Source organism: Hippoglossus stenolepis, chromosome 5 (assembly GCF_022539355.2).
Source record: "Hippoglossus stenolepis isolate QCI-W04-F060 chromosome 5, HSTE1.2, whole genome shotgun sequence".
In the NCBI taxonomy this organism is placed as follows: Eukaryota; Metazoa; Chordata; class Actinopteri; order Pleuronectiformes; family Pleuronectidae; genus Hippoglossus; species Hippoglossus stenolepis.
This window is the reverse complement of record NC_061487.1, coordinates 10,591,543-10,618,409: the sequence shown is the minus strand read 5'-3', so window position 1 is coordinate 10,618,409 and position 26,867 is coordinate 10,591,543. Positions and strand designations below refer to the sequence as shown.

Genomic DNA, 26,867 nt, shown 5'->3' with positions numbered 1-26,867 from the left:
CGCCTGCTTTGAGCCTTCAACCGCTCTTCACAGACCTATGGGTGACGTCATAGAGGCTACATCCATCTTTATATACAGTGTAACAGCCCTGCCTCCTTCAACAAGAGCAACGAGAGCAGCAGCTGGTGAAGAAACATCTAAAATGGATTCAGAAGACAGTACCACCAAGACTAATTTTTGCTTTTGCATTAGGGAATAGGCTACACTCTGCAAATACTTCTACTTCATAAACTTTAAGTGTATTTTAAGCCAGTACTTTCTTTTACTCAACTAAAAAAGTTAATGTGGTACTTTTACTTTAACTAGAGAACATTTCGGTCTATTCATTTGTACTTTTACTTCCTCCACCACTGAAGAGTTTCTGGACCAGATACCTTTCCCATGCCCCATATCATCTTTCATCACAACTTTGTTCAGCTCTGTTTGATGAATACTCTGGTCTGTCAACTGTGTTCATCACAATTAAATGTAAACATTATTAATATTAAAATATACAGAATATTAGTAATAGAAATGTTTATCAAGACAAATTTAAATTTAAAATACATTTGATGATTTAAATTATTTTCTAATCCACTCTTTCAATATTCAATTCTGAATGAATGAAAGAAAGAAAGAATGAATGAAAGCTCATTCTAAAACACAAAAGGCCTAAATGTGCCTGCAGGTTTGGGCCCATGTCTTGCTGTGTTAAACTCAGGTGCTTGCATGCATGGCTCTGCATTGCATGACCTGTGGCTTTTTGCCAGATATCCCAGAATACACCTGGGTAAGCAAGTAGCCTTCAAGCAGCGGAGATGCCAGGGAAGGCTGTTCTCTCGTTCTGTTGCCGGTGCGCTCGGCTGGACAGAGCATTTTGGGATTGTGGCCAGAGATTTTTGAGGAAATATGAGAGGGCAACCTCCCGCAATCAGCCAGTGTCGGTGACCACTCGAGTGCAACCTAACAGCGAGCTGCCACTCAAGATGCCGCCAGATCATTCCTTAGAAGCAGACTGCTGATGAGCTGTTGGTTTTGTGTGTGCGTGTGTGTGTGTGTGTGTGTGTGTGTGTGTGTGTGTTTCCTTAGCCCAAAAATAAAAGAAAGAACAAGCAAACAGCTGCTAAAAATATTTCCCTGGATGTGCTACAACCCACATAAAAGAAAGGAGACCAACAGAACAAACTTTTCATAAGCATTTAAAAACAATTACATTAATTTCTGGATCACTGGAATCACATTAGTTTACATTATGTGAACTCCAGGCATTTGTAAGATCTTTAAAAAATTACATTTGTTTTCTAGGAATGTCACCATTCCATGTTTATGTGATTTCATCCATATCCAGTTTTCTGCATGTTTAACCTTGAGTTAAGATTGACCACATTGTTCAATCACAAGTAGCTGTGGGCCACTACTGCCCTCTATGTGTTACACATGCAACTACATTGCCCTCATGTACTGTGCAAAATTTGCATTATTAAACCATGCTGCAGTGTGGTGGGGCTCTTAAATGCAGCCATAAAGGTTGTGAAATCGTAGCAATAAAACACATTCCAATACAAATGCTAATAAAACATTGTGCACTCCAAGGGGTAGTTTCCTTTAAGAACTACATGAAACCAGCTCAATGGTATTCCAGTGTGAGAGGAGACACCCTGCAGTGAACTCTTCATGTCCATCAGTGGCGCATTGATAAAGCCCAGTGTGCACAGGCAGTGGGCAAGCAGACATAAATTGAAGCTCCTCTATTTGACCCACGATGCTGTGCCCGTACCCCCTGTGGCTCCTCTCTGTTCTCCCCGAGCAGGTCCTCCCATTCATTTGGCTCATTTGAATTCCAGCATGGGAGACCTCTGATGAGCCGGGTGAACTGTTACGCTTCACGACAAGACTGCTAATTAATCACAGCAACTGTACACGTTGTATCTGTGCTGTTGACCCATGTGCATCTGACATTTATTGTATCTGTGCACCTGTCGGAGGTAGTTACTCGAAGCAAAGCACGCAGAAACATATCAGAGGTGGTTTTCACATTGTCATCTTATTGTAGATTACATAAACTTTATTTGTTCACCCTGAAAAGCAGTAAGCACAGAGTAGAGACCAGAATGAAACCAAATGCAGTTTAGGCCCTCAGGTCTCATACGTATAATATTATCATCATTCAAGTCACTATAAAAATATATGAACTACTTAAATTGTTATCATACCTTGCCTTTAAAGGTTAAGTGTGTAGAATTTATTGTTGAAGTTGCATGTTGCAGCTGAATGCCCCTCACCTCACCCTCCCCTTCCAAAGATGAAAGAGAACCTGTGGCAGCCTTCAGTTGTCATAAAAACTCAAAGGTGTTTAGTTTGTCCAGTTTGGGCTACTGTAAAAAACATGGCGGCCTCCGTAGAGAGGACCCGCTCCAGATGCAAACACAAAGTATTTAAGTAAGACCCATTCTAGGGTAAAGGAAACAACAATTTGTACAATTTAGATGAAACACATTAGTGAAAACATCACTAGGATTGTTTTATTTTAAATTTTTGCCAATAGATCCCTTTCACCTAAATCTAACACACTGGAACTTTATACTAATCTTTTTCTCTTGTTTTATTCGTCTTCAGTATCCTTCATAGTTTTTAACTGTACTCAGGTCTCCTTTAAATATAACATCTCAATGCTACTTAGCTTTTAAGAATGGTAAAAATCTGCTTTATAACGTCAACACCAGAAAATTGGGTAAAGACATTTTCTTGAGTTTGCATTTCACACATGAAGAACGCAGCAGGAGACTGTCTGGGTCAAGCATGTTCACAACGACAGGGACATGTCCGGAACATTCAGGAGAGCTTGTGGTGAAGGGTTGGAATGGAGATGTGCCAGTAAATCTAAAGCTTTGCCTTGCGACTCAACTCCTTCTTTACCACAACACTCCAGTACAACACCTGCATTACCCGCTTGTCCATCTTGCACTCCATCGTCCCCTCACTCGTGAACTAGACCCCAAGATCCTTCACAACTCCCCCCCCCCAACCTGGAGAGAGCAATCCACTGTTTTCCGGCAGAGAAGCATGGCCTCAGACTTGTAGGTGTTGCCTCTCATCCCGACCGCTTCACATTCGGCCTGGTGCGCACTGGAGGTCACGGCCTGATGAAGCCAAGAGTAAAAAGCAGAGATGCAACTCTGAGGTTCCCTACACAAACGCTCTCCTCACCACAGCTGTGCCTTGAAATCCTGTACATGAAAGCACTGACAGTTCTAATTGTGCATTTCTTTGATGAAGATTTTAACTGGTCCTTAAAGCGCCTCTTGTGCCCTCCAGCAGAGCGTCGACCATGGTGTATCTGGCCAGCGAGCGCCCTGCGAGGCCCTCATGTTGGATTAATCTGAGAGCTCTGCATCTTGTGTTGGCAGGTCCAAGTCAAATGTGGAGCGCCTTTGAACGTCCCTCAGGCACCAGGCAACATCTTTGCACAACAAATATTACACCTAAATGCTCATCGCCTCGGGCAGCGGAGCACAGACAGAATCACACACGTGAAGAACAGAGGCGAAGCTACACTCCACCGCAAACCAAGCACCAAAACAAATCACACAGATACACAAAAATGCACTCACAGCTACAATTACACAAATCATTTTACACACCTGTACTCAAATGCACCCACGTATACACACACATAAAAAAAAGCCGCGCTCCAAACAACCGCTGACGGGTACCCATTAAGGCTATAAACTCAGGATTATGTGTTTGCGAGAGCCAGTATCAAACATCGGGAATAAAGAAAACACACACTCTTGGCGCGCCACAATTGCAGTAATGGATCTCATTATGCTGTTCCATACAAAATAACTTAATTGCAGTTTGTTTACGCATGCGGCAGAGTCTCCTTTTCATGTACTTCAGACCATGTGCATGCATTGTCAGAAGATATAAAAAAAAGTCCACTAAGCCATTCTTGGTTTATGACTCACCAGGGCATTAGAAATTAGCCTTTATTACGAAGGGTATCATGCTTCCTGTCATCCACCTAAAATATATAATAAACAAGCCTGCGTGGGACACACATGGTCTCGTGGGAACAGTTTTCACGAGCGACTGAGTTGATGCTCAGCTGTGAAAAATAAAATACAAAAGTCGCTTGTCATCATCAGGACTCTTCCAAAAATCAAATGTGACTTTAAAGGATGGTTTTGGCGTGTGCTGGGGCTGGTGTTTGTTGTTGCTGTGTTTGTAAAGTCCATATGCTTCGAATCAGTGTTTCCACAAATTCCATTCAATCTTATAAAAACAATTTTTAATAAAACATGCCAATATTATTCTAGTAAATCTTGAAGTTTTTGACAAAATTTGGAAATGTTTATTCGGACAAATTCAGATGACGTTGAGCAGCAACTACACTGGCGAGAGCCTTTGGAGATCTGGTCTCGTTTTAATGTGTCTGTTTGATTTCGGTTGTGATTTGCCTCAGATAAAATGTTTTCTCATGCTGAGCTTTTTACACAGACACGCACACACCTCGCAAATCATCACTCCACCCATCCACACGGAGACAGCCGGGCCCTGCAGACCACATGGAACTGATCACAGCTCAACAAACGCAGCGTAAATAGCAACTAACACGCCATAAACAGATCAAATATTTCTAGTACACATATAAAAGAATGGTGCTGTGGAGCACTTGAGAGCAAATGCCTGCATTTATTTGTCAGTGTGCCAGCTGTGTTTTTGACAGGGGGGGTTGGCTCCATGAGGTTGTTTGTTCGATGCAGTTTTAAAGTATAAAAGAGCAGAACAAGTTGGAGGTGGCTCTTTCCTTCTCAGCGTGGACGGTGGATTTAACCGAACCAAGTGGCCGACACAGAGAGTGAACGTCCAGTTCCTACCTGCTTCTATTCAGCCGCTCGTAAATCCAGATACCCATGATGGGTAAAAACACATGAGGTGCTGCCAACAGAAAAAGAGTGAAATGCTGAGGGAATCAGATAAATCACAAACGGCTGAGCAAATCAGATCCACACCAAATGGTCCACACATCAAATCACACCAACCAACTAAATATGCCTGATTTTGTAAATTAGGATCAACGAATTAACGAAAATGTGGTAAAATGCCCTGTGTCAAAGAAAGTGAAAAAGAAAATCTAGGGTCTGCACCTTAACCTGCACAAAATTGAATGGGTTCTTCCCAGGCCCAGGTCTCATCCGTCTACCAATTGTGGTGCAAAATTGGTGTGATCGTCTTTGTGCGATCCTGCTGACAAACAAACCAACAAACATACAGTACATCTCCTCGGTGGAGATAAAAAGCACACAAAGGCAGATGTCTCCAAACAAGGCCGATATCTGCTGTTGTTGCTGTTTAACACTAACACAGGTTCTCTGAAGAGTTTCATTCAACCAGGTAATGACATTTGTTCATTGCAGACATCATCGTTAGACCACAGAAAAAACACATATGCTCTCCATTCATTCATTCATTCAATGTTATTTTTATGTACAAATAAGACTGACGAGTAGCAGGCTTCAATAACTTCACAAAGCAGTGAACTACAGCCATGTTCATCACTTTGTTGGGTCCCCTGGAATCATTTCCGCTGTTGTTTTCACTATTTGCAGTGCGTTCCTATATTTGCATGTGTGGTGACTTTTTGCAGCGTATGTGTCGTCACATTGATGAAGTTGTTTTCTTCATTTCCATTGCGTTGAGTTCTCCCTACCCATGGCATTAAATGCTAAAATTCAGATTTTAAATATTCATCCACAATATCGTCTCCTCAGAATTAAAAGTTACTGCAAACCGTAGTGCAGACGTACACAGCTTCCTGTGAACATTTTATTTATGCAAAGAACTGCACCACCCTGCACCTGTCAGTGATGATGCACACGTGAGGGGAACTCACCTGCTCTCAACTCTATTTAAAATGCAGAACACATGAATGAGAGAAGTCTCACTCTTGTCCACAAGAGGGCACTGTTAAACTCACAAACATCCAGAGGTTCAATGTTTCTGTTTGTTGTGCTCTAAAACACACACAGTGTTGTTACAGACACACAGTGTTCTTATAGACACACACATACACACACACAGTGCTGTTACAGACAATCACAAACACACACAGTGCTGTTACAGACTCACAAGGGGACTGGACCTCACCTCTCTCCCTCTTTTACTTCCGCTCTGTAGGAGGAGACTGTGTGTTACGTTTAGGGAAGTTGCACAATTTCGGAAATACACAAAGTTACTGTTGTGTGTGTGTGGGAGATCAGTGGCAGGGTCTGTGGAGGAGAGGAAACACAAAGTGTGTGTCGGTTGTTCAACATGTCGGTGTGACTGCAGGATACACTTTGGTGGGTGTTGTATCTCGCACCATGAACAACTCGGTAACTTCCGCTACTTACGTCCGGAACATCAGCTACAGTTCCCGTCGCAGGTTGTCGGACTTCCTGGATCCTCAGGACAGGTGGATAGACGTGGCGGTGTCCATACGGAAGCCGAGCGGGGACTTGAGGTACTCGCAGCATCACATCAGGTACGTTGTTATAGTTACAGTCACATGGTTCAGACACTGATTTAACATGATTTAATACTATACCTGATACTATATACAACCAACTGTCTGTCTATCTATCTATCCAACTATCTATCTATCTATCTATCTATCTATCTATCTATCTATCTATCTATCTATCTATCTATCTATCTATCTATCTATCTATCTATCCAACTATCTGTCTATCTATCTATCTATCTATCTATCTATCTATCTATCTATCTATCTATCTATCTATCTATCTATCTATCTATCCATTCATCCATCCATCCAACTGTCTATCTCCCATCCATTGATCCATCTATATTTTCCTATACCTATATTTCCCTTCCTTCCTTTTTGCTTGCTTCTTCCTCTCATCATTTCTTCCTTCCTTTTGATTTGCTCCCTCGTTCCTTCCTTAATTTCTTGCATCCCTTCTTTTTTCCTTCCTTCCTTCCTCCCTTGCTTTCTTCCTTCCATCATTATCACCCTTCCATCTTCCATCCCTTCTTCCTTCCTTCCTCCCTCCCTCCTGCAGGAGGTTCCAGGGCCTGGTTGCTCAGGGCAGGAGTCCCACAGAGGAGCTGTTGAATGACTGGGGAACCACCAACAGCACAGTGGGGGAACTCGTGGACATTCTGAAGAGTCACAGGTTACTGGCTGCTGCTTCTGTCCTACTTCCTGGTATGGATGATTAAAAACATTTGAGACTACTCACCACATACTAATACATAATAAGCCCATACCACTTATCTACAGTCAGTGGTTATGATATGTAATATTCAAAAGCATCATCACATTCATGAATTTACATTAACATTGTAGTACAGTACAGGATGTTCAATGAGTGAGTACAGAACTTTAGACTCCACTCATTCATTTAATACTGTTTATGTTATCACATTAATTAATCAGGGACTATGTACAAATACACTAAACTCATACTGAGGAAAGTTTTGAGAAGCTTTGTACCAAGCTTAGCGTCAAACTACTTTCCACATCCAGTCCCTGTGTTTGTACAGGTCAAGTGATTCCTGGGAAATGAGGAGACAAACTGCAAAAGTAAGGGACACTTACCAAAGATGCTGCTAAAACAAAACCTCAACTAATATTAATAACTCAAACAAACAAACAAACAGGAAATTAGAGCATCCTGAATGTCAACAACTAACAGAAAGCAGGCCATCATACTTTTAAAACAGATTTAATTTTTGTTCCATACTATTAAAGTTCCCTTTCCCAATGCGATTGCATGACATACAGTAATATCACATATACTGTAAATAGACTTTACAGCATTTGTTATTCACATTCTCAAAAATCAAGTCAAATGCTGCATTACATCTTTTGTATGTTTTAAGCTTGAATACAAATCTACAAAATAAGAGCTACTTAAGCACATTGTCCCAGTCTTTGAAATTGCCTGAGTAATTTTATAATACACACGTGTTTATTAATTCAGTCTTTCACAAAAAGTAGGTTTTAAATAACGGTATAATATCTCTTCTAAGAAAAATATCTCTCAGGTCAGTATATGACAGACAATATGAACCAGACTTTTTATCATTATCTACATAACTGGACAGGGACTCTGTGTAAACAGTAAAGAACATGCATTTGATTTGTGCTCTGTTTGTTTTTTGTGACCACACACAGTGGAGGAGGCCTCCTCAGAAGAGCCGCAGCAAGCGTCTCCTCCAGCAGCACAGGCAGATAGTGAGCTTCCGACCAGAGTCCTGGAGGAGAGACCGACTCAGTCGTCCCATGTCGGCTCCACTCGGCAGCCACAGACTCTGCCGCCACAGACTCTGCAGGAGAGCAGTGAACCTCGGGACACAGGCGACTGCACGTTTACATCACAGTTTATACACATTTTAAGATGGCGTCTTGGGACGTGTTGATGTAGTCACATGTCAAGAGGCCGATTTTGTTATTGCATGAATGATGATCTGTACGTGAGAGAATCACATGACATGGACAAATTGTCATAGTCAGCTGAAAACCTCACAGCATTTAGTTTGATCAAATATTTGCTGTACCACTTCTCAGTAGGCAGTGATGGAAGAAGAATACATATAATTTGCTCAATTAAAAGCAGCAATACTACAATGTGAAAATCCTGTATTCAGAATTTAGACAGACATGTTATCAGCAAATTGTACGTCAGGTATTACGATACACTTACATGTTAGTTAAAAAATGTCCCAGTTTGATTAATATCTCAGTAGAAATGTGATGTTGGGTTGGCTGATGGTGGGATATGGTGGGATAATACTTACATATATATTGTTGGGAAGTATAATCTGTCATAATGAATCATATTTCCACTTTGTTTTGTGGGTAAAATCTTAAAAGTAACTATAAGTAAATATAAGTCAGTGTAAAAGAGTAATATTTAACTCTAAATTTGAGGGACTACAAAGTAGATATTTAAATGAACATACAGCAATGTAAATAAAATAGATATATTCAATGGAAAGTCCTCATAATTGTACATTTATACAGTGGCAGTGTAAATGTACTCATGTACATCCCACTCCTATAAACAAGGATGTTTTTATTGGTTCCTGAAAAGGTGACTTCTTGATTTCCACAGGGGGCAAAACTGAAAAGAAAACCTCGGATTATATGTGATTGTCCAGCAGATGGCAGCAATGGGGCCTTAACCACTAAACTCCCCATGACAGTTCTCTGTGTGTCCCTCCTCAGGTTTCTCCAGCTTCTTGTACGATGAGCTGAAGGAGATCACGGGCAACTTTGACGACCGCCCCATGTCGGACGGCGGCAGCAGACTCGGAGAGGGAGGCTTCGGCACCGTGTACAAAGGGCTCCTTAACGACAAACATGTCGCAGTGAAAAAGCTGAATTCAGTGAGTTGACGTATTGTCATGCCAAGCTCACAGATATCACACGATGTAGATATCATGAATCACAATACTATCTCCTATAGATGGACAACACTTCCCTGGATGAGCTGCAGGTTCAGTTATATCAGGAGATCCAAACTCTGAAAGTGTAAGTTTCCTCTTCTGTCTCCGTCACTGTTAATCTGTCAACGTGACATAAACATTACAGTTTAGTGGCTGTAGCACACAAGGGGAAAGGATTATTAACTTTTGGAAGAGCAGCCTGTGGAGTCAGGCATCACATTCATATGTTACAGATTTAATGGACACTTACACCCAATTATTCTAATGACTATCATAATTGGAAAGTAAATGTACTGCATTGATGTAGTGCTTTTCTAGTCTCCACTCACAGTGCTTTACACAAGAGGTCTCATCCACACAGCGCCTCTCTAACACACTCGTGGTACCTCATTAGGGCAATGCAGGGCTCGGTATCTTGCTCAAGGACACTTCCTTTGACATTGAACCACTGAACGTCTGATTAGTGGACGACCTGCTTGACCACCTGACCCACAGCTGAGCAAAGTGTTTAAGGTCGGAATTTAATTTTGTGCGATAGTTGCGGTTTTGTACAAACTAGAATTGCTGTACAGGAATCTTCATTAATTAAAGGTATATTGAGAGTTTGGGAAACATTGCTTGTCGTTTTTAAATGAGATGTAGCTTAGTACAGTCAAGGCTGACAGCTTCACTCAGTCTGGTATGACCACCACGTGTCTTGGTTTCATGGTGACATTGCCGTGTAACTGACCACAAGTCTTTTCCACGTCACTTGTGTCCACCGTGGGAATGCTATAAAAAGGGGTGAGACGTCCTGATTAACAGCTGAGACGGACTCACGATTGGTCAAATGCTTGTGGGGGTGGGACCTTGATACCGCACCACAATCACCTGATGTCACCAGCGTAAGATGGCAGTACTCCGATATTCGATAATTTGGCTTAACTTTGGTCCAATGGGAGGAAGAGGAGATGTGACGTCCGTCTTTATTTACAGTCCACGTGAGAAACATCTCTGTGTGTAAATGCAGCCGTGACTTGTTGAGACTGTTTGTTCCACAGGTTGAAGCATGAGAACTTGGTTGACATGGTTGGGTTTTGCTGTGACGGACAGCACCCGTGTGTGGTGTACGCCTTCATGGCCAATGGATCTTTGCTTGACCGACTAGCGTGCTTGGTAAGCACCGTCTGCAATGCAGACTCTTCCTTCTAGTAGTTTGTACTTTCACACAGATCATCCACTGATGTGCTTTTTGTCCTTGTAGAATGATAGTCCTCCACTGTCCTGGCAACAGAGATGCGTGATAGCAGAGGGGACGGCAAGAGGCCTGGAGTATCTGCACAGCAACCATCATGTGCACAGAGATGTCAAAAGGTACAACACTTATTAGCAGTGGCCTTTAAATGATGTTTCCTTAAAGAATAGTTTGACAATTTAGTAAATATTCTCATTCACTTTGTTGGGGAAAGTTAGATGATAAAAAGAAGTGGAAGCTACAGCTAGTTAGCCTAGTTTAGGATAAAGAAAACATGTTGTTTTGTCATTATTTGTACGGATGAAACAACCAGAGTGTGACGTGTTCATCTGGTCAAAAAGTGGTTATTTTTGTATTTTCTCTTGTTAGTGCGAATATTCTGTTAGATGATAATCTTGTGGCGAAGATCTCCGACTTTGGGCTGACGAGAGCATCAGCCAAACATACGTCGACGACCATGATGACGGAGAGGATTGTGGGAACCCGTGCATACATGGCGCCGGAGGCCCTTAGAGGAGAGATCACACCAAAATCTGATGTCTTCAGCTTTGGAGTGGTGAGCTACTGCAGACACACACACACACACACACACACACACACAGCCAGACAAACACATGATACACACACACACACACACAGCCAGACAAACACACACTCACAGCCAGACAAACACACACACACACACACAGCCAGACCCATGCACGACACACAAACACACACTCACAGCCAGACAAACACACACACACACAGCCAGACCCATGCACGCACACACACACACACACACAGAGCTAGACCCATGCACGACACCCGCACACACACAAGCCAGACACATATACGACACACACACACACACACACACACACACACACACACACACACACACACACACACACACACACACACACAGAGAAGAGGATACTGTGCCAGGAAAGGAGAAACTGCAAGTGTGTTGTAAAATATAAAACAGAGCTCAGCAGTCTAGGTGCAACGTTCTGCCAGAATACTGACACACACATAATGCAGGACACAAACATGATAGTATACATTTCCTCCCATTTGTGAACAGTTGGCTCTATTTTCTGTATCATCTGTCATTATTTCAGACTGAAAATCTTTTTAGGGAAACAGCTGTATTATATTAAAAGTGTTAGAAGTGTATTAAAAGCTATGAATGTGAAACATACAGCAGCAAAAAGAAGTAAGTGACCCATCTGCATGTACGTATGTTAGTGGAAGTACATGAGATATAATTTTTCTCAAATATGGTTTCTGTCATTTTAGGAAGTTCTTGTCCCACTTGAACTTAACTTTGGATTAGATTTGATGATGTAAAAATGATTGACAGCTGAGAGTGATTAAAGATGGGTGGAGCGAGTGCATCATCGGGATCTTGCTGCGGCTTCCCCCCGATCAATACTGTGATGGCAGCACTTGGATTCAGGCTATTTGGCGTAATTTCTTGATCGAGGAAAGAAGTGTGTGTTATTAGCGTATGTACATTACATTTGTCTGCACTTGTGCATTAGATGAAAATCAGATCAACTTTTATGAAGCAATAATCCAGAAATCCAGGTGATTCCAAAGGGTTCACATACATTTTTTTCCCCTTTTCTTTGCTCTGTATTATTCAGTCTATGACATTGGTTGAAAGACTTACAGGATCAGCGTTGTATGAAAGTGCCTGACCTTCCTTACACAGCGACAGCCTATAAGCCTTGTTAGGACAGCTGTGCAAACAGTGCAGTGTCTGTGGAGGTACTTGGCACATTGAGGGGCAATAAAGAGATGTTCTGTCGTCCGGAGCCGTGTGATTAACCCCGTGTCTCTATCTACAGGTGTTGCTGGAAATATTGTCTGGAATCCCGCCAGCCTGTGAGAACCGGGAGCCACAGTTCTTGGTGAGCGGCACAAAAGAGGCTTTCACTGCTCGGCAACAGTCAAGCAACAGTTTGAGATTACATCTTCTTCGAGGCTAAGCATTTAATTAGTGCCGTAGCGTTATTAGTTACTAGTCATTAATAGTGACAGAGACTGAGTTTCAAATTTATTTGGTTGAACTTGAAAACTAATCAATATTTTCCTCAGATAGCGATTTTTAAAGTTTTCCATCACCTGATTTTCCCTCAGATGGAGGTTAGGTATGATATAGACGACGAAGACGAGGACCTGACTCTGGACGACATTATAGACAAAAAGATGAGAGACTGGGAGCTGAGTCAGGTGGAGAGCATCTACTCTTTGGCCTGTAACTGCCTCCATGAGAGGAAAAACAGACGACCTCACATCAATCAGGTACAGAGAAGAAACACACTGACTGATATGAGGATGTGTTGTTATCCGAGTTTAACCGACATGGATTTTTGTGGGCCGATGCCAATACTGATTTTAGGATGTAAAAAATGTCTGCTGATATACGTAGGAAAAAAAGCAATCATTCCTAAGATGTCGTTATCAAAAACTGACTAAATGTAATTGAGGTGTGATATTTTACAGTTGAAACATAAACTGTATAAATAACAAAATATATAAAACTTGAATTAGGAAAATAAACTAAAATAATAAAAAAAGACGTAAATATGCATCTTTTCCACCTTGTATATTCAATAAAATTCAAGTGTTTACATATGTGCTTATTGGCAAAAATAAACACAGATACTGATGTGTGTCAGCGAAAGTCTCAGATTGGATGATTGTTATTGGCCAATCGATGAATTGGTTCAGCTCTACTTGTCATAGCTGTTGGTCTCTACTCCACTTTCCTTGAGAGCTTTGAATGATAATATTTTATAATAATGCAGAACTCAAAAGCTGGTATTTACGTTGCAGTTGTCATTCCTCCTGTGCATAGTCACCATGAATCAATCTTTGCACAGATCTTAACAGATGGGGACAGAATCTTTTAGGTTCTAAAGTTCAGGTGAAGCTAATTTGAGTCTTCAACAGTTTAACAACAATCTGAGTTAAATATTTCATGTGGGTATGTATTTTGTCAGAGAGGAGCTGAACTCATTTAAAGAAGAATTCAAATAGGAAGAAGAATGGCTCTCAGTAGAGCGCATATCTCTGCCATGGCCCAACAATCTGACACATGACTGGCTAGTTCTTACAGTAGAAATATATATATATATTTATTTTTTTTCGGATTAACAAAATGATTAATTTGTCAGAAAACATAGTTAGGTGGAAATCGCTTTCATAGTTTTTGGGTAATTCTGCAAAACATATAAACCAACAGACACAGGTGAAAACATAACCTCCTTGGCAAAGGACATAACTTCACACACTTTGCATAAAGGTGTTTATGGTGATGCCCTTGTTTGTCCACACAAGTGAAGTCATAATAATAAAACTTTATTACTAAAGCATTTACCTAAACAAGCTTACACAGTGCTTTACTAAATAGTTGGGAATAAACAACACAAAATCTGAAAGAAAATATTTAGTCATGGTGCCTGTTTGATGATCAGCTTCTAAAAGTGATGTCATAAACCAAAGTTTTAGAGAAGTTCAACTTTTGATCTCATGCTGGTGCAGGAGGAAAAACACCACAGTTGTGCTTTGGGGATCATTTGTGTCTGAACATCCAGTAGCTGCTCACATTCAGCTTGGACCAATGAAGTAAACTGTGCAACAGAGTGTTTTTACCATCCATGCAGCCAAACATTTAACTATTCATTTGTTGAGTTGAATGTGAGGCACATTAATATTATATGGGATTTGCCATAGCCTGGATTACATTTTTTTTCTGTATCTGTTCTCTATAAATGACAAAATTCAAATGTTTGTGTATTTTAATATGTTATTCATTTGTTTGTTAACAGGTCCTGTCAGAGATAAAGGGGGTCGTCAAAAACATTTCGCTGGATCTTCAGGCATAGCATCGAACTGAAAATTCAAGATGTGAAAACCTGCCCAACTCTTTCAATGCACTGACTAAAGAAATGTTTCTGAAATTGATTTCAATCGTTTTTGATAATTGTGACTGACAATAAATACATTTGCATCAATATATATTTCTAAAGTAATATAATTTTGTTTTTACCTTTTTATAAATAATTTACTATTTTTCTGGTAAGAAGCTCAGTTAAAACAGTTGTGCAAGTGCGACTGCTAAAGTATTGCAGTGCAATGTACTAGAGTTGAGCCTAAGATGTCATCAGGTTTGATGGTTCAATAAATTGCAAATTCGTTTTTTCCTGCCACTGTTCCTGTATTTACTGTGAAAAAGAATGAAACAGAAAATGTGTGATTTAAATATTTTTTATTCTTCTTCTTTTAAAAGAAAGGTTTGTAAGAAAACAAATAAGACCAAACATGATTTATTTTTTCTATTATGACACGATGAATGTAAAGGGATTTTCCCTTTAAACATGAGGTGAGCGTAGTAGTTTGCCTAATATTAATCAGCAGACCAGTGGATGTGGCAATGTGTTGATCAAGGTAATTAATCAAAGAAATCCCTTTCTTTTTGCTTTGCGTTCCCTCATTGACGGGAACCAGCAAAGTGTGTGTAGCTTCCTCTTAGCGAAATCTGAGATGTATTGATGTTATTATTTCTGGAAGCCCCGGTTCTTTCCACTGTTCTCCTCACCGACACCGACGATCACCAGAACAGACTGTTTCTTAATCATAGAGCATCACACAGCTACAATATGTACATTTACAGCACTTGCATAGAAAAATAAGTTTCTCAGCAGATGATTTTTTTTTTCCATGTAAACCACAGTTATATCAAAAAGAAGGAAAAAAATTGCTCCAATATAAAATGCACTGTTAAAATGAATCAACAGACACAAGTGGGATCATTCTTAATCTTCTTCTGCTTTGGAGCACCTCATTGTGCAAACAGTTGGAGACAAAGGTAGAAACACAATAAACATGGAAACGTAACTGACACAGACTAAAGGAATGATAGTTAGGAATTTGAGCGTGTGAACTCAAAATGGGGGAAATTCATCATATTGGCGCAAGTTCACAGTCACATTAACGTTTTTCAAGTCTCAGACCTGGCAACAATGTAAAAACCTCAAGTTTAGTTTGTGTGGGCCTCTTTGAATAAATTCTTTTTTTGTGAGTGTGCTAACATACATGAATATGCTTCCATTTGGCAAGTTGCAAATGGAAATTACTTAAGTGTGACATTGCTCAGTTGTCCTTGGCGTGCATAGTTGGGGAATTTGAGGTTGTCGTCTTATTCTTTTTAAACAAGCGTGTCAAATATGATTTCCCCCCATCACAGGAATGTTCCACTGTGGAACGTGCTCAGGGTGAAGGGTGCTGGTCGGGTGCTGGTCGGGTGCTGAGGTCTGTTTTAATCGTCCTCCTTTCCGTCTCCGGGTGGTCGGGTGATGCGGCGAAAGCCCTTCTTCCCCATTGGGCCTTTGGGCTTGGCGAAGGCCTGCTTGTGTGCATGCTGCTTGGGATGCACCTCCTCGTACAGGAAGTCACTGGTCAATTCGTCACCGTTATCAATCTCCAACTGGAAAACAGACAGAAGATATGAGCTGAAGAACCCGACTGCAAAACACACCTCAACTCACACTAATGAAGGAATATATCTACTTCTTGACAATTATGGGTTTTTGATGAAAACACCTACAACAAATACCATTTCAAACTAAAAGGCTCATACTACTTACATTACCTCCTGAATTTATTCATTAACAGTCATCCTTATAGCTGTTGATGGCTTTTCTCTATCGGCTTAAAAAGTTGTAATGGCTTTCATTATTTCATGTCCGACTTTTTTTTCCTTGTATGTAATTATCTCGTTGGTTTGAAATGAGCAGGGCTCATAAGAGAAAAAAGTGGTACCACATACGTTTGTACATAAATAAACATTAATCAAAGTTGACAGTCAGATATTCTCGTACTTGAGAAGCTGGAACTACTTTTGCTATTTCTGCTTGAATAATGACAATGAACAGATCATCCAGGAAATTATATTGTTAATCACATGATCTTTACATCCTTGTGATAAATTCTGACTGATGAAATGTTTCTTACCTTTTTCTCAATCTCAATCTGCATCTTGTTTTCCACCATGTCAACCAAAGGGTTTTTGCAGCTGGAATACAGCATCCTCTCTCTGATGCTGCACTTGTACCCGGGCATAGAATAAATGAAGACTGCGAAAGTAAGAAGGACAATGTGAGGAACCGACGCAGAAATAACCGGGGTGTGTGTCGGCTGTTCATTGTGAGCCGTGAGAATCTATTCACCTGTGGACTCTAAGTAGTCGCCTTCATGGGAATGTTTGTAGAGGAAGAAGTGGTAACGCGCAGACTCTTTAGGGATTCTCATTGGCAGGTCTTTCAACTCGGTCGGCTCAGTGTTGCACAACCGAATCAGCTCCTGCTCAGCGTCCACTTCCTGTTGGCGAAGGAAATAAAAAGTCTCTGTAAACGTGGCTGGTCTGCGGTGGTGATCACAAAGTCTCTGCTTTGAATAGCAGACCAATTTGGGAAATCTAGGTGTGGGCGATGAATAACAAGTCCTGTAAATCTCAGGTGTGTCTGAATAAAACATTGACTCAGTCGTTGCTGGTGTGCTGCTCTGCTGTCAGCAGTAAGCGTTCAGTGGATAAAGGGAACAAAGCAAACTGCTTTCTTGAAAAGCTTTTATGCTGGAAAACAAAAGGGAACGGAGACAAGGCCGCAAGAGTAACACAATTATGCCTTTGTACTTGTACGCTGATCAGATCCTGTGACACGAAGCCTTTGAATTTCAATGAGAAGAATGGACACAAAGGCTTTTTTGGGGGAAAACGAGTCATTGTGTCTGCCCGTAAACAACTCCTGATCTAACACATCTCCATGTCTCCAAACGACACAAGATAAAATTGCTGACAGCACATTTACTATTTTAAATTTCTGACCTGGCAACGTCACTCAGGATTTTCTCCGAGGAACTCACCAGCTGCACGTAGTTGATTCTCTTGTCTCTAAAACGTTCCAGTGCTGCGATGGCGTCTTTGTGAACAGGGAAAGCCACACCCTGCAGAGTCTGCTGCTTGGTGTCCACGCTGATGTCCGTCTGCACCTGAACACATCACAGACACACACAGTCATACATACCAGACATACATGAGTAGGACTTAGCAAATAATTAATTTGTCTTAACAGATTTAAAAGGGAATTCTTTATTAATATACCTATTTCTGCAGTAACATGCTCACTAGAGAAAAGCTGGTATACAGCTTTTCTCTAGTGGTATAAGCTGGTATACAGAAAAGCTGGTATATTCAGGTTATTATGTTCAAAACACTGGATGTAATATATGTATATATACATATATAAACACACACTGTATTCACACACACATGAAACACACCATGTTGACACTAAGGCTCCAGATAATCTCCAGAAACTATCTGCAGGGGCTGAATGTGAGAACTGAGTCAGAGCCTCTTGACATTCTCCGGACTAAGTTTTTCCTGGAAAATATCAGGAGAATTCACTGTGTGGCTACATTGGTAACGTTTGTAATATGTGAGGTGTCATACACGTAGAAGACACAGAATCGAGAGCTTAGGGTGATACAACAACCCCTGACCAAGACTATCTCCTGCTTCGTCATATGTGAACGAGTTTACTTCTGAAAACAGCTTGAGTCGCCATTCTGACTATTCTTAGCTATGGGTAGAACAAATCTTTTCCCCTTTTCCACAGGTCAAAAAACCCACTGATGCCTGCTAACATCTGGCTTTTGTCTCCAGTGGCAATGGATTCAATCGACATTCACTCCCGGGTCAAATGACTCTGCAGTAGACGCAGGTTTTAGTCGGTGCCGGCTCCGATCGGCAGTGATGGAAACACGACTACGAAAGGAATAAACAGAAGTTCTATCAAAGCATTAACAAGTATCCACTGATAATTTCGGTTTCCAACACTTGTGAAATACAATAAACGTTCTTTATTCCCTGGATCATAAAGCAAAAAGGTTTTACAGGTGCAACAAGCAGTGTGAATGCTGGAGCATGGTGATTACAGATGAGGTGCTTGTATCTGAAGTGACAAGGCGCCGCCATGGAAATCACAGAAAACTGGAAATGCTGGGGGGGATTACACTGATGGATTGCATCTATTTTTAGAGCCCTGTTCCCACAAAATGAAATGCCGTGGTAACATGATTGAGCCTCTGATGCAGCTACCTCGCATACCAAAAAGGATTGTGGGTCTTTTATCCATCTGCTTAGTAAAAAAGGCAGGAAGTCTCCGAGGCACGGCAATGATAAATATTTCAAAGCCTCTTTTTTCATGCAGGCGGTACAGATTAATGGTATATTATCTTCCTACAACAGCTGGTCAAGTGGGACGAGCGCAAACCTCACTTCCTATTTGCTCTGCTGCTTTTAATTGACCACAGGGCCAGCAGGGCCTGCACCACTCAAAGTACTTCCATATAGGGTCAGATAGACAATTCTTGTTAATGTGGTAGATGGGGAGAGCAGCAATTACAACAGGTTAAAATATGAAAAGGAGTTAATTTATAGCAACAAAGCACTGAAGTGGGAGAAGTGAAATTTCACCTGCTGCTTTAGCTCTTTATCTGGTGGAGTCTATCTGACGCAGCCCTGCAGTGTAAATACTGCCAGCGTCACTAGCAGCATACAGTGGATATCACATTACTGTAGTTATCCCTGCTACAGACAAAGGCAAAGCACAATGATACAGATCACCTGTGTGCCTTGCAGAATCAATGGCAAGGACTCAAAGCTACAGAGCCCTATCCTTTGCATATATCTCTCCCAACATGGAAATATTTGACATTGACGCTCATAGAGCTGCTCTTTAAGTATTAGAGTGTGGTCTTTTGGTTTCAGAGCAGGACTTGATTTCACGTACAGATTTTGTTCTGCTCTCACTCAAAATCATGTGCGCACACCCAAATAGGCTTGTGCTTTTATTTCCTGCGCCCCAGCTTCATCTCTTGCACTCACGCTGCTTCTGTTGAGTGCATGAACCCAGTTTAAGTAACCGCCCGTACAGAACTCTCAAAAATGTAAAAGCTAACACACCCAAAATGAGGGCAGGAAATTTGCAGAAAAAAATTACAAGAGCAGCAGAAAAAAAAGCAACAGCAGAGGAGAAACGTGAGAGCAGGAAATCTAAGCACAAGCAGAGTGTCTTTGATGCGAGTGCAGGGTTTTGAGTGAGAGCATTACAAAATCTGAACGTCAAATCAATAAGTCCTGCTCTCAAACTGAGAGCTCTTGAAAAAAAACACAAAAAAAAACATATTTAACTACTTTGTTGCTCAAGCTGAAAAGTGTTGTAACTACTGTAAACAAGACATTTTATGGCGCTATGAGAGCAAGCTGTTCCAGCATAATAGATTCATCCTGGCCAACATCCTGCCGTTCAAACGCATCAGCATCTTTGCACAGAGTTGATACTGCCAGACAAGCATATGTACACTTGCACTGCTGCTGACCTTCAGCTTGTTTGGGAGGATGCATACTATTGCTTAGCCAGCCTTCATTGATACTCCACATTGTTTCTGGTTGGGATCTAAAGCTCACACACAGGAGCTGTGATCAGGAGGAATACTGCTATGAGCTGAAGTAAACTGAGGCGTCATTGTGAAAGGATGACGTAGTGACATCCCTTTTCAGAACTGAAACTAAGAACAAGCCAAAAATACACCCACTTCAGAGCTGTACAACAGGCATTAGTATCTGTATGCACAGGCACTGTGACGTACACCATTCCCTCTAAGATGATCCCAAATACTGATGAGCAATAAATGAGACGAGTATGTGTGTTTTGCATGTGTATGTGTACATTTACCTCATTAAGTTTGATCCGTCTCAGTTCCTCCTCTGCTGCAGTGAGGGGCAAGGGCGCTGCCTGCAAGATCAGATATTTCCTGTATCCACTGAGATTCATTTCATCCTGGGGACCAAAGAAATTGCACAATAACTAACTTTGTATAGGACTTTGCAGAGCATAAAGTGCAGCTCCAGTTTTAGTACATACAACACCATCTTAAAAACAAGGGCTAAAGCAATATTTTAAATGTTGACAGAGGATGCATTTCTAATATGTAGTGGGAGTTTGTTCTAAATCATTAATTACAGAAGCAGTATCAACGTCATTTATTGCAGTTTTTGTGTGGCACGTTCAGCAAGGCAGCACTAAGCGACCTCAGTAAGCAGATAGGAACATAATCTACTGGACAGTCTGAAAGAAAAGATGGTGCCAGGTTGTTTTTGGCTTTAAAAACAAGCAAGAGAATTAAAAAAAAAAGAGAATCTATCCTCCAGCGTTACTGGCCACCAGTTAATACTGGTGTGATATATTCTCTTTTCCTGGTCAAGTTGCACCAATGATTCATGTTTTTTTTTTTGGTAAACCAGTACAGAGTGCTTTACCATAATCTAGGCCTGAGAGTAGAGGTCAGCATGGGACAGTTTCATAGCATCCTCTAGAGAGAGGTTGGATCTGACTCTTGCAATGTTTCTAAAGGTTTTTTTTGTTGTTGTCAAGGATTGACAATAACAAGTCACACAGCAATAAACACTTCCCGTGAACTGAAGGTCAACTTGTTAAAATAAAACATCTGAAGCTTCTGAGTGAAGCTCGAGTGCATTAAGGAACTCTGACCAACCTTCATGGTTCCAAAAATCTCATCCTTGATGTGGCCGCCTCCAAACTCCTTCTTCAGTGTGGCTCTCGTAGCAGCGTATAACATTTTATGTCGCACCTTGAAGAAAATAAAGAAAAGTATTGTTATTTCAAATAACTTAAATCTCAAGCCCATTTTGATGGCCTGTAATTGTATTGTATTTATTTCTTCAACGTCGAAATTTATTTTTCTTCATTTATTTATTTATTACAACTTTCATTTTGCTTTGTTATGACTGTTTCTTACAGTCTCTTATAGATTATTAAAAAAATGATACAGGATGTAAAAGGTAGTAATCATGTTACTTTATATGCCTGAATGTAACTGAAATTGTGCATCATGTTGCTTATAATCTTGCAAACACTTGCACTTGCAAGGTGATTAAAGGTGACCCGGGTTTTCGTGTTGATAGATATGTTTTTGTTAACGTTGTGTGCATCTTTGAGGTTAAACAAATACATTCAAAACATTTTCTCCCTCATAATACAATAGTCAAATTCTTGATTGTTTTGAAAACTGCATTTTTCTGGGGCGACAGACACAAAAATGAAAAAGCAAAAAGAAAACAAATATCTCCCAGTGTAAAAGCGGCGTCACAAACAAAGATGTCTACGGTGTCGGGGTGCTGTAAACAAAATTACGTTATCTACGAAGCGGAGTTAATACATCACTTCCTGCCTCTGTCTGCTCGCCTGAATAATGCGGAGGAACACACAAAATCAATTCAGCCTAAGCAGCAGCGTTCAGTGGTTGTGTAATAATTTTGCAACTTCCAGACAAGCCTCAACAATGAATCACTGGGCTTTGAGCTGCAGGGCAGGAATGTGGAGCTCAGCTATGTCTTTACGAAAGTTTGAGTGCTACAATATCCAGCATGGTATTTATTTGTGTTTCCATTTGTCACGGCTGTTTTGAATGGCTGTGACTCTACACCACATCAAGTTTCACTGAAACCAAATGACAATTGACTGAGGAGGCATTGTACGAGGCAAGAACACAAGAGATGCAAAGCACACATTTGAATAACAAGGAACAGCATGCTGTGATAAAATCATGTCACCTAAAAGCACTATGAGTGTGAATATAGAGGCTTCATCCTGGCTATTTAATTTCGACTTCTGTCCAGCGTTTTAGAAATAATCGGCATTCATACCAACGCACGTATATCACATGGACATTTACATACACTAGTCATGCATGTGCTGGTGCAAAACGGGAAGCAAATTGTTTACTGTGCAATCGGTTACTTTGTTCCAGAAAATAGTTGCTAAAAGAAGAACCAGGGATTTATTTTCTTAGACAAATGACAAGGTGGAACACTTCCTATTTAATTTCCATGGGAAATTTACCTCTGGTTGTAAAGTCGAGATTGATAGGACAAAATCAGGCAGCAAACATGTCTGTCTACGTCATTGTTTCCAAAAGTCTCTGTTTAAGGGGCTAAAAACTGAGGAATGTGGACGCCAGGCATTAAACATAGCAAAAGTGATGTGTTTTAAATCTAACATGTATAAGTGTTGGTGTCGCCATCGTCAGAGATGAGAAATTACGGGTGAGCGACATGTTATTTGGAAAACCCCACAATTTACCCATATTTAGATTTTAAGAGGCCTGGTACTGGTGCCAGCGTGTATTCAGTTTTTTCTCCCAACACGAATACAAAGAGTTGCTGCCTTGATGTGGTAAACCCCACCCGTCTGGTACTCGGAGCAGAGGAGGGAAAATACCATGTAGCGTGGACAGCTATTCATTAAAGCCAGCAGTTTTCTTACGGTGGATTGGTCCGGGGACCAGGCCAGGAAGATCCACTCGTAGCCCTGGTTGTTAGTGGAGTCCAGCCGGTAGACAACATAGCAGGGCACATCGTCCTCGAGGAGCGGCAGCACTATGGAATCATACTCCTGGTCCCACTTCTTTGACGCTTTCCTGGTGGTGCCCAGAGTCAGCTGCTCTGAAAGTCAATGTGTGTAAAAACATGTATTTGAGTACAGCGTGGATTTGTTGGTCGTGTAAACATTCAAGATTTAGCGGCAGTTGGGAAGAAGTATGAGTTGAGAGTTTTCTTGGCAGAGGAAGCTGTAAACAACCTGCAGGACTCTGGGACACTGCTTACCATCCTCAATGATGATCTTTAAGGCCCGGTATTGGTCTCCGCTCCTGGCACTGGCAAAGATATCTTTCACATCATTACCCGCTGAAATAAAACAACACAGGAGGAAATCAGTCTCCATTTTGAATTGGAGGATTGACAATTTTACCATTTTAAGCCCTGGATTATACGTTTCCATCTGAAAGCCTCATGAATCGTAATAACCTGTGGAAACCACCAGACGTTAGACATTACACAAAGAACATACAATTATCCTCACATATGATTTGAATGACATATTGTCCATAATCATGTATCTCTTGTGTTTTTCAGACTGTTCCTACATCTAGACAATGACAACAAATACTCCAAAAATACTAGTTATGATAACGAGAATGCAAAAACCTACAATTATTGGCTTTCAATGATTCACTCAGGAACACTTCACTAATCCAGATGTGACTGAAGGCTGGCTGACAACCTTTGACCCCAAACCCAGGCCTAACAAAACCTGTCTCCAGCTTGCACTCAACCCAGCATTTAAATGTTATTTTAAATACTCATGTTTAGTTCATGTTTATTAGATTCTCTATTAACTATTTTAATTATTATCTAAATTACTTTTGTATTGTCATATTGCATTCACATTTTGTACTGATGTCTTTTTTATATCTTATGTGAAGATCCTTGAATTGCCTTGCTGTTAAGATGTGTTATACAAACAATAAACTACCCTGGCCTTAAGGATTTTGGCTGATGTAACTGTGCAGTTTTTCCATTGTCTAGCAAACCTACAAAAGCTGAAGAACAAATCCAACTATGGTAATATAACTTCCATATGATTCATGTTTTATTTTTAAATGAATGTTTTTCCCGAGCACACAAACAGGAAGGAAAAATATTAGAGGCCAACATTGTTTTAAACATTTTCGCACAGTGTAAGGTAACTCAGGATACATTATTATTGAGACTTTTTCAGTGATGTAAAGACTTCTATGAGAATAAAGTGAGCAATGTTGACACAAGTCTCAACACAAGTGATAATACTCAAACTCATATGACGGGTTAATTACTGTTTAAAACACACGTAGCACAGGGTTAATACGCACATTCACAACCACTGCATCCTCCTGCGTTTGAATTCTGGTCTCAGTTAACTTTCACTTGGTTCGACCTCTGAATCAAACAGCATAGTGTATGTGTAATAACAGTGCGTGTGTCTGTGAGGCTCCCGTCGTGTCTGTAACAGCGTGTCCCACCATGCAGAAACCCATCCGTGGAACAACACGGAGCAGCAGTGCTCCTCTCACGTCAAAGTGAACACCGGCCGCAGTTTGTTTAAATAAAGGCGTCGCCCTTCCATTCAGAGGCTAAACTAACCTTACACTGCTCGGGCTTCGTGTGGAGAATAAAACCCCTCAGCACAGAGAGGGGGAAACAATGGCTGTGATTACTGCGTGTGGCTGTTGACTCAGAGATAATGTCTCCCAGTCCAGAAAGTGACCAGACAGACACATCACGGCGGCTCTCGGCTAGCTAGGAGTGGCTAGCTAACTTCGTGCTAGCTCTCCTCTCGCTGCAATGAATTTGTTGCAGGTGCTAAAGCTCGTCCGGGATTCGCGCGCTCGCGCAGTGAATAAGAAAGAGCCACACACACACGCAGACAGAGACGCGTGAGAGCAGAGACACGCGCGTACCTTGAATGCCCGTCTGATGTGACATTGTGCCTTTCGTCGGGTGAAGAGCTGCTGATGTCGCTGATCAGGAGAAACCAGGGCAGAGAAGCAGGAAGTGGACTACACCGACAAGACCCGCCCCCCCGCCCTGACGTCAGCGAACTCCAAATCACATGTCACACTGTTGTCTAAACTTAATCCAAGTTTATACATACATAATCAATACTAAATAAATGTATTAAATGTATCCTTTATAGGTTAGTATAATTAATGTATAACATGTATATTATAAACATTAGGGGTTAAGGCTTTTGTTGTCCTCAATGGAAGTCAATGCAAACTCCTAATATGGACAACTGTGCAAATTTGAGTGTGTGTGTGTGTTACCGAGACACACAACTTTTTAAAAATAACACATCATATCCTAATATACATAGCCATTCTTAATTGGTGCTTCATTAAAAGCTAAAAGTCAAGAGATCTGCAGTTCTCCTGAAAACATTATTCAGCAGATTGGCCCACGTGCTATGACTTTGGCTTAATCACCTTTTTGGCCCATGAAAATTTAAACCAACTGAAACAATTCCTATTTTAAATGATGCTGTTAGATTTCTGAGCTTTTTTAAATGCTATATCTGAATCTGCAATCAACCACAAAGTATGGTATTGAAATAAATCTCACTGAAAATCACAGTGGAGTGGTGGCTGGTTTCCTGAGCTCTGTTTGAATAACTACAATACCGCAACCACCACCACTACTAATACTCCTACTATTTCTACTACTGCTACTATTATTATTACTAATACTACTACTTCTACTACTACTGTATTTATTACCACCACCACCACTACTACTACTTATATTTATATTACTACTACTACTACTACTACTACTACTATTATTACCACAATCAGTACTACTACTAATACTATTACTTCTACTACTACTGCACCCAAACTACTCGCATTACTGTTAGACCTAATACCACGACCTGCTGCTGTTGCTACACTCCTGCTGATCGGACTATTATTCAAATAACATTTATACACTAATGTTTAAACACATATAGTAACGTGGGCAAAGAAACGTAGACCTATATGTATAAATATGAATTTGTAGGAACAAAGCAAGTCAAGAAGTATTTTGTATTTTCCGATTTTAATGTAGGTCTGTGATCAGTGTTAACAGATTTCAGCCTCTCGTGGCAGCAGATCCTATTAGTAGTGAAATCCTGGAACATCTGGAAGCCACCGGGCTTCCTGTCTCTGCTCTGTCCCTCCTTCCTTTCGCTTAATATATAAATAAAGAGATTTCATAGCAACACAATCGTCCTGACCCCAGAGGGAATCCAACTCTGCGTCAATCACAGTAAACACAGGCGCACTCATAACGGAAACACTGGGAACCAGTCTTCAAAATAAGGGTTTGTTACTATCGTGTTAATTACTACAACTCAAGTCCAGTGCCTCAAGTAAAAGTAGCAATTCAATGATTATAACACAACTTAAACCAATAATATATCAATGACGTGAATTATTATTTAAAACACTGACAAGGCTGATATTTAATTGGAAATGTATATATCAACTACAGTTATATAAATATATCTTACTTTTCCCTCAGTGATGTGTAGATCATTCATTTATGAACATTTCGAGAAAAACTACAGACATTCCATTATTAGAGAAAATAATCCATCCAGTATTAACCTACAAAAACCAATGCTAAAAGAAAAACTAACATTGTAGCTGATACAACATTTTTGCAATGAAATAGTTAAAATATATGCATGTTATAATT

The 26,867-nt window shown here is 40.6% G+C and overlaps 2 protein-coding genes across 2 annotated transcripts; one reads left to right on the top strand and one right to left on the bottom strand.

Annotated features, from left to right (window-relative positions):
• The first annotated feature begins 6,161 nt into the window (after nt 1-6,161).
• Nucleotides 6,162-14,681, top strand: irak4 (interleukin-1 receptor-associated kinase 4). Its single transcript, XM_035156933.2, has 11 exons — nt 6,162-6,505; nt 7,047-7,192; nt 8,165-8,353; nt 9,218-9,378; nt 9,459-9,523; nt 10,479-10,593; nt 10,682-10,791; nt 11,042-11,228; nt 12,508-12,570; nt 12,800-12,964; nt 14,494-14,681. The coding sequence occupies exons 1-11, from the start codon at nt 6,345-6,347 to the stop codon at nt 14,548-14,550; spliced, it is 1,419 nt and encodes a 472-aa protein (XP_035012824.1). The 5' UTR covers nt 6,162-6,344; the 3' UTR covers nt 14,551-14,681.
• Nucleotides 14,682-14,918: 237 nt separating this feature from the next.
• On the bottom strand, nt 14,919-25,214 carry twf1a (twinfilin actin-binding protein 1a). Its single transcript, XM_035156934.2, has 9 exons — nt 25,088-25,214; nt 23,415-23,495; nt 23,074-23,252; nt 21,284-21,379; nt 20,464-20,568; nt 17,588-17,713; nt 16,894-17,044; nt 16,679-16,800; nt 14,919-16,151 (listed from the first exon to the last, which is right to left on the bottom strand). The coding sequence occupies exons 1-9, from the start codon at nt 25,110-25,112 to the stop codon at nt 15,984-15,986; spliced, it is 1,053 nt and encodes a 350-aa protein (XP_035012825.1). The 5' UTR covers nt 25,113-25,214; the 3' UTR covers nt 14,919-15,983.
• Between the last annotated feature and the right edge of the window lie 1,653 nt (nt 25,215-26,867).